This window comes from Crocodylus porosus, unplaced genomic scaffold (genome assembly GCF_001723895.1).
Source record: "Crocodylus porosus isolate Cpor-Errol unplaced genomic scaffold, CroPor_comp1, whole genome shotgun sequence".
Classification (NCBI taxonomy): Eukaryota; Metazoa; Chordata; order Crocodylia; family Crocodylidae; genus Crocodylus; species Crocodylus porosus.
In genome coordinates, this window is record NW_017728943.1 from 87921474 (window position 1) to 87934479 (window position 13006).

A 13006-nucleotide genomic window follows, 5' to 3' on the forward strand; every position below is an offset into this window, starting at 1 on the left:
CCAGTTTTTCTCCCGCCCAGGCAGGGGGTCGGACTTGAAGATCTACAATGTCCCTTCCTACCCTACTTCTATGATTCTGTGATTGGGCCACCCCAGGCCATGTCTCTGCCGCAAGGGGACACTTCTGGACATCTCTGACCATGGACCTCCCCAACCTAAAATGCGGTTTGGCCATACCAGGCCGTCGACTGACAGCATGGTGGCTTGGGTGCTAAGTGTATGGAACTGAATAGGCAACTTGATTATGGGCTGGGATGATACCCAGAAATCTTTCTTGGGCCACTGCAAACCACACCTCTGCTCCATGAGGGGGATGCCTCTGGACATCCCTGAATAAAGACTTGCCTGGCCCAAAGCGCGGTTTGGCCATACCAGGCTGCCAACAGATGGCATCCCAGCCGCTGTGCTAAGTATATGATCTTGAATTAGGAATTGGTTGATGGGCTAGGATTAGAGATGGAAATGCTTCTTGGGCTACCCCATGCCATGACTCTGCAGCATCGGGCCACTCTCCTGAACGCCTCTAACCAGAATCTTGCCCGGACCAAAGCACATCTTGGTGGTGCCAGGCTGCCAACTGACAGTTCCCCCAGTCCCACTCTATGAAATGCATTGTCTTAAATAAGGACTTCTGGACTGGGATTATACTTAGAAATCCTTTTTGGGCTACTCCTTGATTTATCTCTGTACTACCGGGGAACTGTCTGACAAGAGACTTGCCCTGCCCAAAAGGTGGTTTGGCTGTGCCAGGGTGCTAACTGACAGCACCCCAGCCACTGTGCTAGATATATGGATCTGAATAAGGAACAGGCTTTTGGGCTAGGATTACAGCTACTAATCCTTCTTGGGCCACCTCATGGCATACCTCTGTGCCCCCAGAGGACTATCTTGGACATCTTTGATCAGAAATTTGCCCGGCCCAAAAGGCGGTTTGGCTGTGCCTGGCTGCTATCTGACAGTCCCCCAGCCACTGTTCAAGTATAATGGCTTGAATAAGGAACTGTTTTGGGGGCTGGGATTAAAGATGGTAGTCCTTGTTGGGCCACCCCACTCCATGACTCTGTGGCACTGGGGGATTCTCCCAGGCATCCCTGACCAGAGCGTGACCCAAAGTGTGGTTTGGCTCTGCCACACTGTCAACTCAGAGCACACACCCCCCCACCCTCAGCAACTATACTAAGGACAATGGCTTGTGTGGCAAAGTGGGTATCCCTGCTACCTGCAGCTAGTGTCCCACCTGCCTCTGGGCATGCTGCCCACCTGTCTTGTGCGCCATGCCTTGTTGGTTAATAATAATAAGCTGTTAAATAAGGCGGAAGGCTGCCCATTATTGCACCCCAATATTTGGGGGTGTCCGCAGCTCTGTACCTCCCCTATGCTGCGGCCCAACCCTCGCAGATGGCATCCAGATGTTACCATGTCCCATGCTTAGGCCATGCTGTCAGGCCTTAGTCACACAGTCATACCACTCGCCTCTCACTCGGGCCTCACTCCACCTTCTCACAGGGTCTCTTTCTCGCGTCAACAATTTATGCTGCCTAGCTCTCTCGGAGCAAGCACCCTTTGGCCATAGGCTTAGCTAGTCCATTCCTTGGGAGGCAGACAGATGGTCTGTTGGGCGTCTCCCGCGACCCTCACCAGAGTAGTGGCCAACCAATTACCCAACTGGGTCTAAGCACACTCAGGGCCCTTTTCAGGGTAACACTCAGGGTCTGTATGTGTACTGGGCTCTCAGACCTCTATTTCTTCTCCCCCTTTACTCAGGGTCTCAGGGCTTCCCTCCTTGGGTAGGCTCAGGTGGCCGTAGCTGTGCCTGGCCCCCTCTACCTCCATTATCACCTGACCCACCCAAAGGTGAGAGCTGGGGTTAAGGTGCCCCAACCTCCCTTTCACCAGTAACTGGCCTGGCATTTCATGGGGAATGGGGGTGGCTCACTCACTAGCAGATGTTTTAAGTTTATTACAAGAGAAAAGGGAAACAGTGGTACCCAGTTCCTTTTTCAAGCCAATACACTTAGTACTAGCAAATTGCCCATCAAGAATGATGGGGAGTGGGGAGGAGGGCACGGGTATGGAGCCCCGCGACTGGCGCCACTGCCCCCACCTCCCCCACCCTGCTCTACCCACATCTCCGTCCCGCCAGTTCAGGTCTGACCCCAAGCCACTCCCATCCCCCCCTCCACCACTTCGGGTCTGACCCCAATCCCCTCCTCCCTCCCACCACTTCAGTCTGGTCCCACTCACACCCCCTCCCTGCCACTTCAGGTCCAACCCCTCCCCTCCTTCCCCCCACAGCCACTTTGGGTCTTCCTGGCCTGTGTTTGCCTGCCTCTCTTTCCCTCCGTGCCCCCCACCTCCCTGTCCCTGCCAGCTGTCCAGGGGGGGCATCCAGGACAGGCAACCACCATGTTACCCCATTGGCCCTCAGGCAGGAAGACAGGGGCAGCCTGGCTGCTCAGATGGCTGGGGCACATCCCCCACTGCCAAAATTCCCTGGCAGCAGTGCAGATTTGGGGCCACACAGCATGTGCCACCCAGCCAGTTGCTACCAGCCCTCTCGGGGGCGCATGCGCAGCTGGCTAAAAGCATTACAGACAGACATACAGACAGCCAGACTAAGCCTTTTATTATGTTAATGGATATGGGGACTGCAGTTAGCAGCATGGCATGAAGAAACTGTGCTCTGAGCCAAGCAAGGCTCTGGTCAGGGATGTTCAGGGGAGTCCACTGGTGCCACAGAGGTGTGACGTGGGGTAGCCAAGAAGGATTTCCATTTCTAATCCCAGCCCAAAAAGAGTTCCCTATTCAAGCCATTGTCCTTAGTACAGTTGCTTGGGGTGGGCGGGGTGCTCCGAGTTGACAGCGTGGCAGAGCCAAACTGTGCTTTGGACCAAAAAATACTTTGGTCAGGGATGCCTGGGAGAATCACCCAGTGCCAGAGTCATAGTGTGGGGTGGCCAACAAGGACTTCCATCTCTAATCTCAGCCCCCAAAACAGTTCCTTATTCAAGCCATTATACTTAGAACAGTGGCTGGGGGCTGTCAGATAGCCTTTTGGGCTGGGCAGGTCTCTTTTCAGAGATGTCTACAAGAGTTCCTCAGTGATACACAAATGTGGTCTGGGGTGGCCCACGAAGGATTTCTGGGTATAATCCCAGACCAAAATCCAATTCCTTATTCAGGTTCATTCATTTAGCACAGTGGCCTGGGTGGTGTCAATTGGCAACCTGGAGGGGCTAAACCGTGCTTTGGGCCAGGCATGTCCAGGAGTATCCCCTGGTGCCAGAGGTGCGCTTTGGGGTGGCCTGAGGATTTCTGGGTATAATCCTAGCCTATATTCCAATTCCTTATTTGGTTCCATATACTTAGCACAGTGGCTGGGGTAGTTAGGTGGCACCCTGGCATGGCCAAACCGCGTTTTCAGTGGGGCAAGTCTCTGGTCAGAGATGTGCAGAAGTGTCCCCTGGTGGCACAGAGACATGGTCTGGAGTGGCCCAAGAAGGATTTCTTGGTATAATCCCAGTCCAAAATCCAATTCCTTATTCAGTTCCATGCATTTAGGGTGCTGTCTGTTGGCAGCCTGGCAGTGCCAAACCACGCTTTGGGCTGGACAAGTCTCTGGTCACAGATGTCCAGGACAGTCCCTGGGTGGCACAGAGGTATTCTGATGTCTGGCCCAAGCAGAATTTCTAGCCATACTCCCAGTCTGAATGCCAGTGCCTTATTCAAGCCATTATACTTAGTACAGTAGGCATGGGGGCTGTTAGTTGGCAGCCTGGCACAGCCAAACTTTGCTTTGGGTCAGGCGGGACTTTGGCAGGGTTCTTTGGAACAGTTCCCCAGTGGCATTGCCATGAAATCTGGGGTGGCCCAAGAAATATTTTGCCCCATAATCCCATCCTAATCTGACCTGCATTTAAGGCTCTGTACTTGATGTGGAATATTATTTTACATATTAATTAGTATGTTTGCATAGCTAATAAAGTTCTCTTTATTTAGGATGAGGAATTTATTGATAAAAAGTTTTTATTGGGTCTAGATTAGCTTTGAAAAAGGAACCAGGAACTGGGAATAAGGAACCAACTTCAGCCTCATTCTGTGTACTGCCTGACATGACCATAGGGGCCAGGTCTGGCGTGTGGGTCAGGGGTTGAGCATCTCTGGTTTAAGGGATAACAGCGCAGCTTGAGAGACAGGTTTGTGAGAGGTTGGAATTGGTTTCTCAGCCTCAGTGGGAACTGACAAAGGAATTGGGCCAGTGAGGGGAAACAGCAGTCTGGAAGAGGAGCTTATGTATTTAATAATGGGGATCTAACCCAATACCTCAAGGACTTCCCTTTCAACACAGCTGTAATTAACTTGAGGTAACAATATTCAAAGTATCTGGGACATGGCTTAAAGGAAGGGATGTTTAAAAAATATAAGAACAAGTACTTTTGATTAGTAACTGACCACCTAAACTTCAGAAAAAGGAGTTTGTAACTTTTTCTTGTTTTGTCAGATTTCAGGCGTAAAATGCACAAGGTATTTCCGTACATGCTGGAAGGTAAGTTACTTGCTGCCACCTATACGACAGGTTGGTGGCTATTTGTAGCCACAGGCCATCATGATTTGCCATTTTGAATGCTGCCGCAGACTACAAATCTCTAGTTTCTGACTGTCTGAATTGCCACCCTTGCCACCAATTCAGGTGGCTGACAGTAATGGGAAGGGTTAAAGTTCACTGTAGGAGCAGAGCAGCAAGACCTGGGAATTCAGCAGAAGGAGCAGATGGAAAGACACAGACAGTAGGAGCCAGGGAATGACCCCTGTGCTCCCCAAACTGTCCTGGAGTGCTGATATTCTGAGCTGCTGCAGCTTGGATACAGCTCATGGGCCACAGGTTTCCAGCCCCTGAACTAGAAGACTGAAATGCAGCAAGACTCTTGTATCTCACTCCTGAAAGTGAATAATTCTCTGCTTTTGCATTACTACTTAACATTTAGAAAACTTTAGAAAAAATTTTAAAACTTGTGTTTTAAAGTTAGGGAGACATATCCGAGTTTTTCCTGCTCAGAAAATTAGCTCAAAACTCCACCTGCATTCTGTCACCCAGGCGCTACAAATACCTTTTACTTATTTTTCAGCTTATTACATATTCCAAGAGGCAGGTGGATACTATGGCATTAGAGAGAGAGACGAAATGGAATGGCTTAGCCGTGAAGAGTAGATGTAAGTAGAAATGAAGTCTGGGACTTGGTTTAAAAAGGTCCATAATAAAGTGTATGATTTATTTTCTTGACTTTTTGCTTTTAGGTTTGTTTTTCAGCCCTTTGTGTTTGAACTGCTTTTTCTTCCTGATAATACTTTTCACATCTCTGTTTTGAAGCCATCTGTCACGCTCCATCTCCCACTTGAGTTGTTTGACACCTACCAGAGAAGAGAAAGTAGATGAGATGTCAGTGCAGCTGGTGTATAATTACTATTTATGAACACGATGTGAAATCTGAGTCAATCATGTATTGGCTAATAATTGAGCTATGTATAGAAAATGTCAATAAAGTGTGAACTATGCCTTTTTTTGTATTTCAAGATTTGTTTTAGTTATACAGATTAATGCCGTGCGATGCCCAAACATCCCAGGCCTGCTGCAGATATTCAGATTTCAGAACTGCTTTTCACATATTTTTTCACTTCCATTAACCCTCTTTAAGTTTGAGCAGAAATGTAACATTGGAAGACCTGCTGTTAGAAGGTTGGGGTTTTTTTTAACTAGGCACAGGTATTTTGTATCTCAATGAACAGACCAAATCTAGTTTTGAAATTGAGACAGTCAGACAATCTTTTGAGGCAGTTTGTGGTTTTGTTCCATCTATACCAGAAATGTCAAAATCACCTATGCCTGCGTGCTTTATGTTTGACATCTCTTCTCTACACCAACACTGGCGGGAGGGGGGTGTTGAATATCGTGCACATACTTAAAGGACAAAATATAGAATGTACTTACTTGCATTATCTTTGTTAGCCATTGCATTCATGCCAATATTGTCAAACTGGGACCCAATGTTTTCATCCAGCAGGTAGCCAAACTTTAGAGAGAGAGAATGCAAAATAATATTTTGTTTAGGGAAAGAAATATTAAGGCAAAATATAAAATCAACATTTTTTCTTAAGTGTTAATCACACTTACCTCTTCTGCAGCAGCCAGCATGCCAGCATCTTTGAGTTTTCTTTTCTTTTCTTGTTTTGATCCTTTGAATAAGGAAAAAAAGTTATCAGGTAAAATTCTGAGTTATACTAGTCACCACGTACATAACCTTAAAAAGGTTGCAGGTTTTTTTTGTTATCTGTAATTAGAACCAAAGGTGGTAGGTTTAAGCAGATTTCTTATCAAAAGTTTAATTGACTATGTATATTGTACTTAGTACACATGCAAATAGATTTTCTTAACTGTTTGGTACTAACAGTAATAGCGTGGTGCTATTCTGTAAAGTGCATAATCATGGAACAGAATAAAAGTTAGGAAACAGGGATATCATCCAATATGCACACACATTTTATATAAACACCTGCATGTTATTGCAGATGCATCATCAGCTGCCTAGAGCTGTCCTTCAACCTAGCGGTCACTAATTAAGTGGTCAATTTCTAAATCAGCGCTGCAGCAGAAACAGGCCTGGAGGGGACACTGGTTCTATCAATCAGTTCAGAAAGGATGTAACATTTGCATGGAGTATTATTAGAAAGAAGTGCTCATGAGGAAGAGTCTGCTTGTGCACAGGGGTACATGTTTGTTTGTAAAGAAATGCACAGAGGGGTTCAAAACCTATACAGTTTAACATAAGAGAGTCTAGAGGAGCAGTTTCTCAGAGATGGGTGACTGCAGATAAAGGATTTTGTACCAAAAAAGCTTTCCCACAAAAGGACTGCCTCAAGAATACACAGGGGCAATTCAAAGAATTTGAAAAGCTTAAAATGCCTTTTGGCACGTAGTCTGTTTATATCAGGATTTGATATTTTCTAATTCAGACTGGCTAGTTTGAAGGGTTTTACTTTTACCCTTTGCATGCTATTCTATTTTTCTTAAAACATTCAAAATATAGGGAATGTCAACTCCAGTCTTCCCTGAATTTCATCTGTTTCTACAGCCTTTGTATTTTAATAAACATCAGTGACAATTTAGGATAAGGGGTATAAGCATGGAAGAATTAAATAATTAAAAATCCCTTCTGATTGCTCATAATTCTTACTGTCCTGATTCTTGTGATTTTTGCCTTTTGCTTTAAAGTCATCACGATCTTCCAGAGCAGCAAAACCTAATTTTTTAACATAATAAGAAGAATTTAAAAAACACTTGTGTGCACACAATAATCCCTACATAAACTACCTTTACATATCACGGGATGGAGCTACACAAGATGCTAAAAGTGCAGTAGACTAATTCTACTGTGCCTTAGCGCATCTCAGCAAAAGCCAGTGTGCATTAGCATCACCTAAAAAGCATGTGCCAGTGCTACCATGCATGGGTGTCCTTACAGTGCATTAAGTTTGGTACCTGTTATTACAGGTACCAACCTTAATGCACCATAAAGGTGCATTAATGCACATGTAGATGGTCCACAAAGTAGGAACAAAGGGCAGGGACTTGCAGATTGTTTTTAAGATCAAAATAAGAGTGTTCTGAGGTTACTGGGCAAGGGACTGGAAAAGAGGAAATATCCCCATCTGTTTACTTAAAATGTCAAAGCCTAAACTGCAAACTACTTTTACAGCATACTTAAGTTTTGCTTTTATACTAGCAGCGGGCTGCTACTAAGGAATCCAAGAATTTTCCTTTTTGAAGAATTCTGCATGAAATACTGTGAACTGATTACCCAAATTTCTGGTATCTCCAGTGTGGCCAAGTATAAACACACATCTCTCTACAGATACCTGCTAACTGAATATTAACTTGTAATGGACCCTGCTACTCCAATCCAGAGCCTTCCAGGTGGAGAAAGCGATACTGGATTCTGCCAAATGACCGGATTAATGATGGGGAGGAGAGCGAAATGCTCATTTTCATTTTTAACTAAAGTGAAATTTGAAGTCACCTTTCCAGAGTGTACTAATCCCCCACTCCAATAAACTAGTTGCGATTCGACCAGTTTCCCCGATGTATGTTTGTATTAACCCTTCTCAAACACAAAATGCAAATATAATTTTCCTACCTTCAAATGATCCAGCAAAATCTGTATCTTTCTTCCTTTTGCCTTTTTTAGCGGTGACAGACTTGATCTGATCTTCACTGTTTACATCTATCATCAAGGAAAAGCACGCAGATCACTATTTGAATACCAACGTGTATTTTAATTCCCATTTACGCAAATATATGTTAATATTCCCCGAAGCAAACATTATAATAACCATACCCATGGTCAAATTTTAGTATAAACCCACAGAAAACATGAGAAATACCAAGTTTTTCTTGACATTTTGTATTGCTCTTTTTCTAGTATCAGCAATACGGAAAAGGAGTAACAAACACTGATCTCAGCCACCCTTGATATGAAATTCAATGGAATAAGTTTATTAAATATATGAAATTATGTAAACTGGTGGCATGCTCAACAAACAAGCTGGCACATTATGTAACAGCACCCACATAATAATATCAATTTACTAATGTCCACCTAAACAAGTTGGTTCTGTTCATGATCACTTCCCTGTCTTCTCAACATGTATAGCCTTTTTTAAAAATTAAAAACATTGATTGAAAAATCATTACTTAAGAGCTACCAACTTAAAGAAGGTAAATGGTCTAAAACTAATTAGGAAATAATTTAATAAATGCAAAGTAGCTAAATGCTTACTTAAAATTGAGAGCTTTTCCAAACTCCTTGAAAGATTTCTCTCTACTCCTTCCCAAGTGTTTTGTGATGGTCTAACTTTTTGGTGCTGCTGTTTCTAAACTACAGAGAATGATGGCACTTGTTTACAAAGTATCTGAACTAAAGTTTTCAAAACCAGGTACCTAGCTCCAGACAACTACTCCCTGATTTGGGCTCCTAAACAAAATAAGTGTTATTGCCATAAGCAATAAATGCTGGCAGTTCCCACCGCTGCTAGAATCACCTCAGACAAAGAGGGACTTCAGTGATAGCTGCTGAATTGCTCAGCACCCCCAAAAAGCAGGCTACTTAAGGACCTAATTCTAGATTTAAACTACCTAATCTAGGCACATGACATGAAAGCACTGACCTGTCCATCTTCAATCCTGGTGATGGCTGTTAACCTACCTTCATCACCTGTGACATCCATAAATGCACCTCCTTCTTCATCTATATCTTCTCCAAAGTCTTCTTCCATACTCCCCAGGGAGACTTCTTCATCATCCAGCTCACTGAATTCACCTTGGTCATCAGAATCTTCCCAGTCAGCATTGGATTCCTCCCCTCCTTTGTGCTTCTTACCACCTTTGGGCTGCTTTTTAACATTGCTAAAATACATAATTGTACTTTAGACTCACAGTATCCACAGATACTAACAAATAACATCAGTCTTAGCTCTGAGCACTTTACTAACAAGTTAAGCAATGTTACAAAGAAGTTTAAACACAGACCACTTCAATGAACTGACATGTATGGAAAATGCATTCAAGTATCATTCCAGTATTAATGGAGTTTTAAAAAATATCCATGCATTTCAATTCACTTTCAGAATCTTTTTCCACAGGAGACAGCCTCAGAAAGTATAGCATCTATAACACTGTATTTGTGGGGGAGAGGGAAGCAGTGACCCTGTGTACCATTTTAATGGATTAAAAGAATGGAAGCTGACTATACTGGGAACACTATAAGGTTGGATTTTGATGGGGAAAAAGTGGCAAGAAAGGGGATAAACTTGAGTATGAATATAATCTGACTCAATTCTGGTAGGGGGGTGGGGATTTGATATAAAGCCATAAAAACTCAGGAAAGAGGGGGAAGAGGGAAACACAATTAATTTTGGTACTAATCTTTAAGATTACATTTCAAATGTTTTAAACAGTAAGATATTTAATCATTAATGCAGCCAACAATTTACTGAGATTTAAGTTATTTAACTTGAAACTATAACCATGGGATAAAAGTCCTGGAATTCAGATTTCATTTCTAATACACTGTTCCAATTTATTTATAGTCAGCATTGTCAGGCTGTGAAACTTCAGACAGTGAAAACAGAGATGATAACTGAACATATTGGGTCATTTTATGGCATAAATCAAGTGTAAAAGGTCTCATGCTTTTCTGAACCATGGTGAGCATGCTTTCTGAGCCTGCTCTGTCCAGTGGGAAATTGGCGGGGGGGGGAAATCACCCTGTGTTTCATAGTGATCCCTTCTGCAAAACAAGGTAGGCTGCACCGTCTCCTAAAAACTTATTCAGATGCATGTAATAAAAAAACCCAAAAAAACTATAGAAGCAGCATTACATCCATGAAAGAAGAGGGGAAAAAGAGTCTTACCCAGCAAAATCAAGGTTATCCTGGCGACCAGCATCAAAGTAATTATCACCCTCAAATGAATCTGGAAAAAGCAAGGGGAATTTCTTTTTAATTTCTTATTACAATTCAACTTCAAAATGTTTCTTTTGAGTTTCAAAATACAGCCTGACTGCTCATAGCAAAATGGATTACTATTTTCATGCAAGAGGCTATGATTTTTATTGGGATGATACCTTTAGCTGGGTCCAATAAAAGGTATCACCCAAAAAAATCCTTGTCCCTTGCATAATCCCTGGACCATCAGGGCTACAACATCACTCTAACATTACTATTTTTAGTAAGCCATCCGTTTTATTAAGCATACACTATGTATATTTGTTGATTCATTATGAAAGAATCTCATACAGAAACCTGTTCAATTAGCCTACATTCATTTAACTACAGCTGGTTGGGAATTTTTGTAAAAATGTCTTTTCATTAAAAAAATGCACAGATGTTTCCCGGATTCAGGATAGAGATGGCCTTGCTGCTCAAAACCAGGGAGAGGGACCACAGGCAAGGAGAGACAAGCCTAGCGATCAATGGCCACACCCCCTCACGTCCACTGCACAGGCAGTATTGCCAAAGCTACGCAGTCTCTGGTTTAAGACTACCCATACTTCACAACAGAAAACCAACAGCACTGATAATGGAAAACAGAAAGCCTCTTTTGTCACTGATACACTACAGAAACAGATCCAAGTACGAGAAGGCACACCACAACTGAGAAGAGCGTGTCACAAACCTAGAACTCTTCTGTTCAAGGAGTTTAAAGGGAGTGAATATTAGGGTACCTTGGATCTAAAAACATAAAAGGGGTCATAAGTACTTTGATATAATTTAGACACAATTCTCAGATACATGGGCCTAAATTACACAAGTAAAATATGAAACTGCAAAATTAACACAATAATCACAACAGGCACAGGCAAGCTTGAATTCTGGAGCACGCTATCCACTAACTCCAAAAGAAAAGGCTTTGATATAGCCATTTGCTTAAACGTATACTTAGTACACACTTTATAAAATCAAGAAGTGAAATATCAGTGGTCTGTCAACACTAATGGAGCACGTGCTTCACCACCACCTTACCCAGTATTTTTTCAAACTCGTCATCATCCACATCTTCCACACTTTCTTCATCCACCTGATGTTTTCGTCTCTCTTTTTCTTTATCAAACTTTTTATAAAATCTAGAATAGTAAAGAAGTTGTCTGCTGCGGTCACGTGCAACGTTACAATGTGTTCTTATGACATACAGATTTTAAATCAGCCACCACGTGGATTATATGCATTATATACACATTCTGACGGTTATCCTTTTAAGCATCAGTTAATAGTTTCAAACATGGAACCCAATTCAGAGGGTCATAATTCCATTTATTTTTCACTTAAAGTATAAACTGGCAACATCATAAATACAAGCAGAAATGGCTAGTTACTGGTGTGAACTGTGAAACCTTGAACACGGTGTACTACAAAATGACCTGAACAACACAACACATATTATGAAGCACATACAGGAAGCAGTTAAGAGGTAGTTTAGGTTATCATATTTGGCCTTAAGTTCTCGTACCCAAGTTTTTGTGTGTGTGTGTCTGTGTCTGTGTGTGTTCTGTTCATCTCATTTGCCTATTTTTAAACAATTTTCCTCCATGAAAGATGCATACATGAGAAGGGAATGCCTGTTCAGGGAGGAAGGGGAGTAGGAAATTTTACTGTCCACTTAATAGTCTCAAAAGTGCACAAAATAAAAAAAGGAAAGGCAACCTATTTCAGCTATAGTAACAATTCAGTTACTTGTAGTTGCTATTTTAAAAACAGAAGCATGAATTGAAGTTGGTCCCCTTTAATAGTTATGAAAAGCCTCTGGTGCCAACAAAAGCTGCTCCTACATCTGCACTAACAAGAGAATGGTCTGAAAATGTCAGAAACAAAGGTAAATGCCCTGTACATGGGAGCATCCCACTTTCCTCGTTCTACAATTCAAAATACCTTCCCATGACTTGAAATCGGCTGAAACTGATTAGACCAGTTAGAATTTGAGGGGAGAGGGTGGGAAGGAATCCATCATTGCTTGCTTAAAACATTCTTTGAAAGAAATTCTAACACAAAGGCTTTTACTTATGTAAGAAAGGTAAATGAATAATTCCACAATTTACAATCAAAATAAAAATCAATCATTAAACAAATCAAGCAACCTAACGAACTAGAGCAACAAAAATTCAGAACAAAGAACTACATCATGGCCTCCTACAGACACTCACTCACAGACACTCATTTTTAGGCTTAGCAAAAAATAACTTGTGAAACCCAAAACCAACAGAAAAGAATCTGTGAATAAAAAAAAATAAAAAAAACAAGTAAAAAAAATTGTTTTCTTTTGTTTTCATAAAAAACCTCCCCTGCAATATTTGCGATACAACTATAGCAGAACTGTTAGGAGTACAACCAACCTGAAATGGAAATTGGCTTAACAGGAAAACATAACATGATACAAAATTAAGCACACAACAAAGATCTA

At 42.4% G+C, this 13006-nt stretch overlaps 2 protein-coding genes across 2 annotated transcripts in view; one reads left to right on the forward strand and one right to left on the reverse strand.

Moving 5' to 3' along the window:
* The window catches only part of CEBPZOS (CEBPZ opposite strand), a 15491-nt gene extending 9932 nt beyond the window's left edge, over positions 1-5559 (forward strand). Inside the window, exon 4 of the mRNA XM_019549741.1 lies at positions 5309-5559. The gene's annotated coding sequence lies outside the window, so the exon portion shown is untranslated. The remainder of the gene's footprint in view (positions 1-5308) is intronic.
* The window catches only part of CEBPZ (CCAAT/enhancer binding protein zeta), a 17572-nt gene continuing 9801 nt past the window's right edge, over positions 5236-13006 (reverse strand). Inside the window, exons 9-16 of the mRNA XM_019548605.1 lie at positions 12754-12816; positions 11575-11696; positions 10465-10525; positions 9258-9457; positions 8190-8276; positions 6170-6231; positions 5987-6068; positions 5236-5409 (exon numbers count right to left, since the gene is read on the reverse strand). Coding sequence (XP_019404150.1) covers positions 5270-5409; positions 5987-6068; positions 6170-6231; positions 8190-8276; positions 9258-9457; positions 10465-10525; positions 11575-11696; positions 12754-12816 — 817 coding nt within the window. The 3' untranslated portion in view covers positions 5236-5269. The remainder of the gene's footprint in view (positions 5410-5986; positions 6069-6169; positions 6232-8189; positions 8277-9257; positions 9458-10464; positions 10526-11574; positions 11697-12753; positions 12817-13006) is intronic.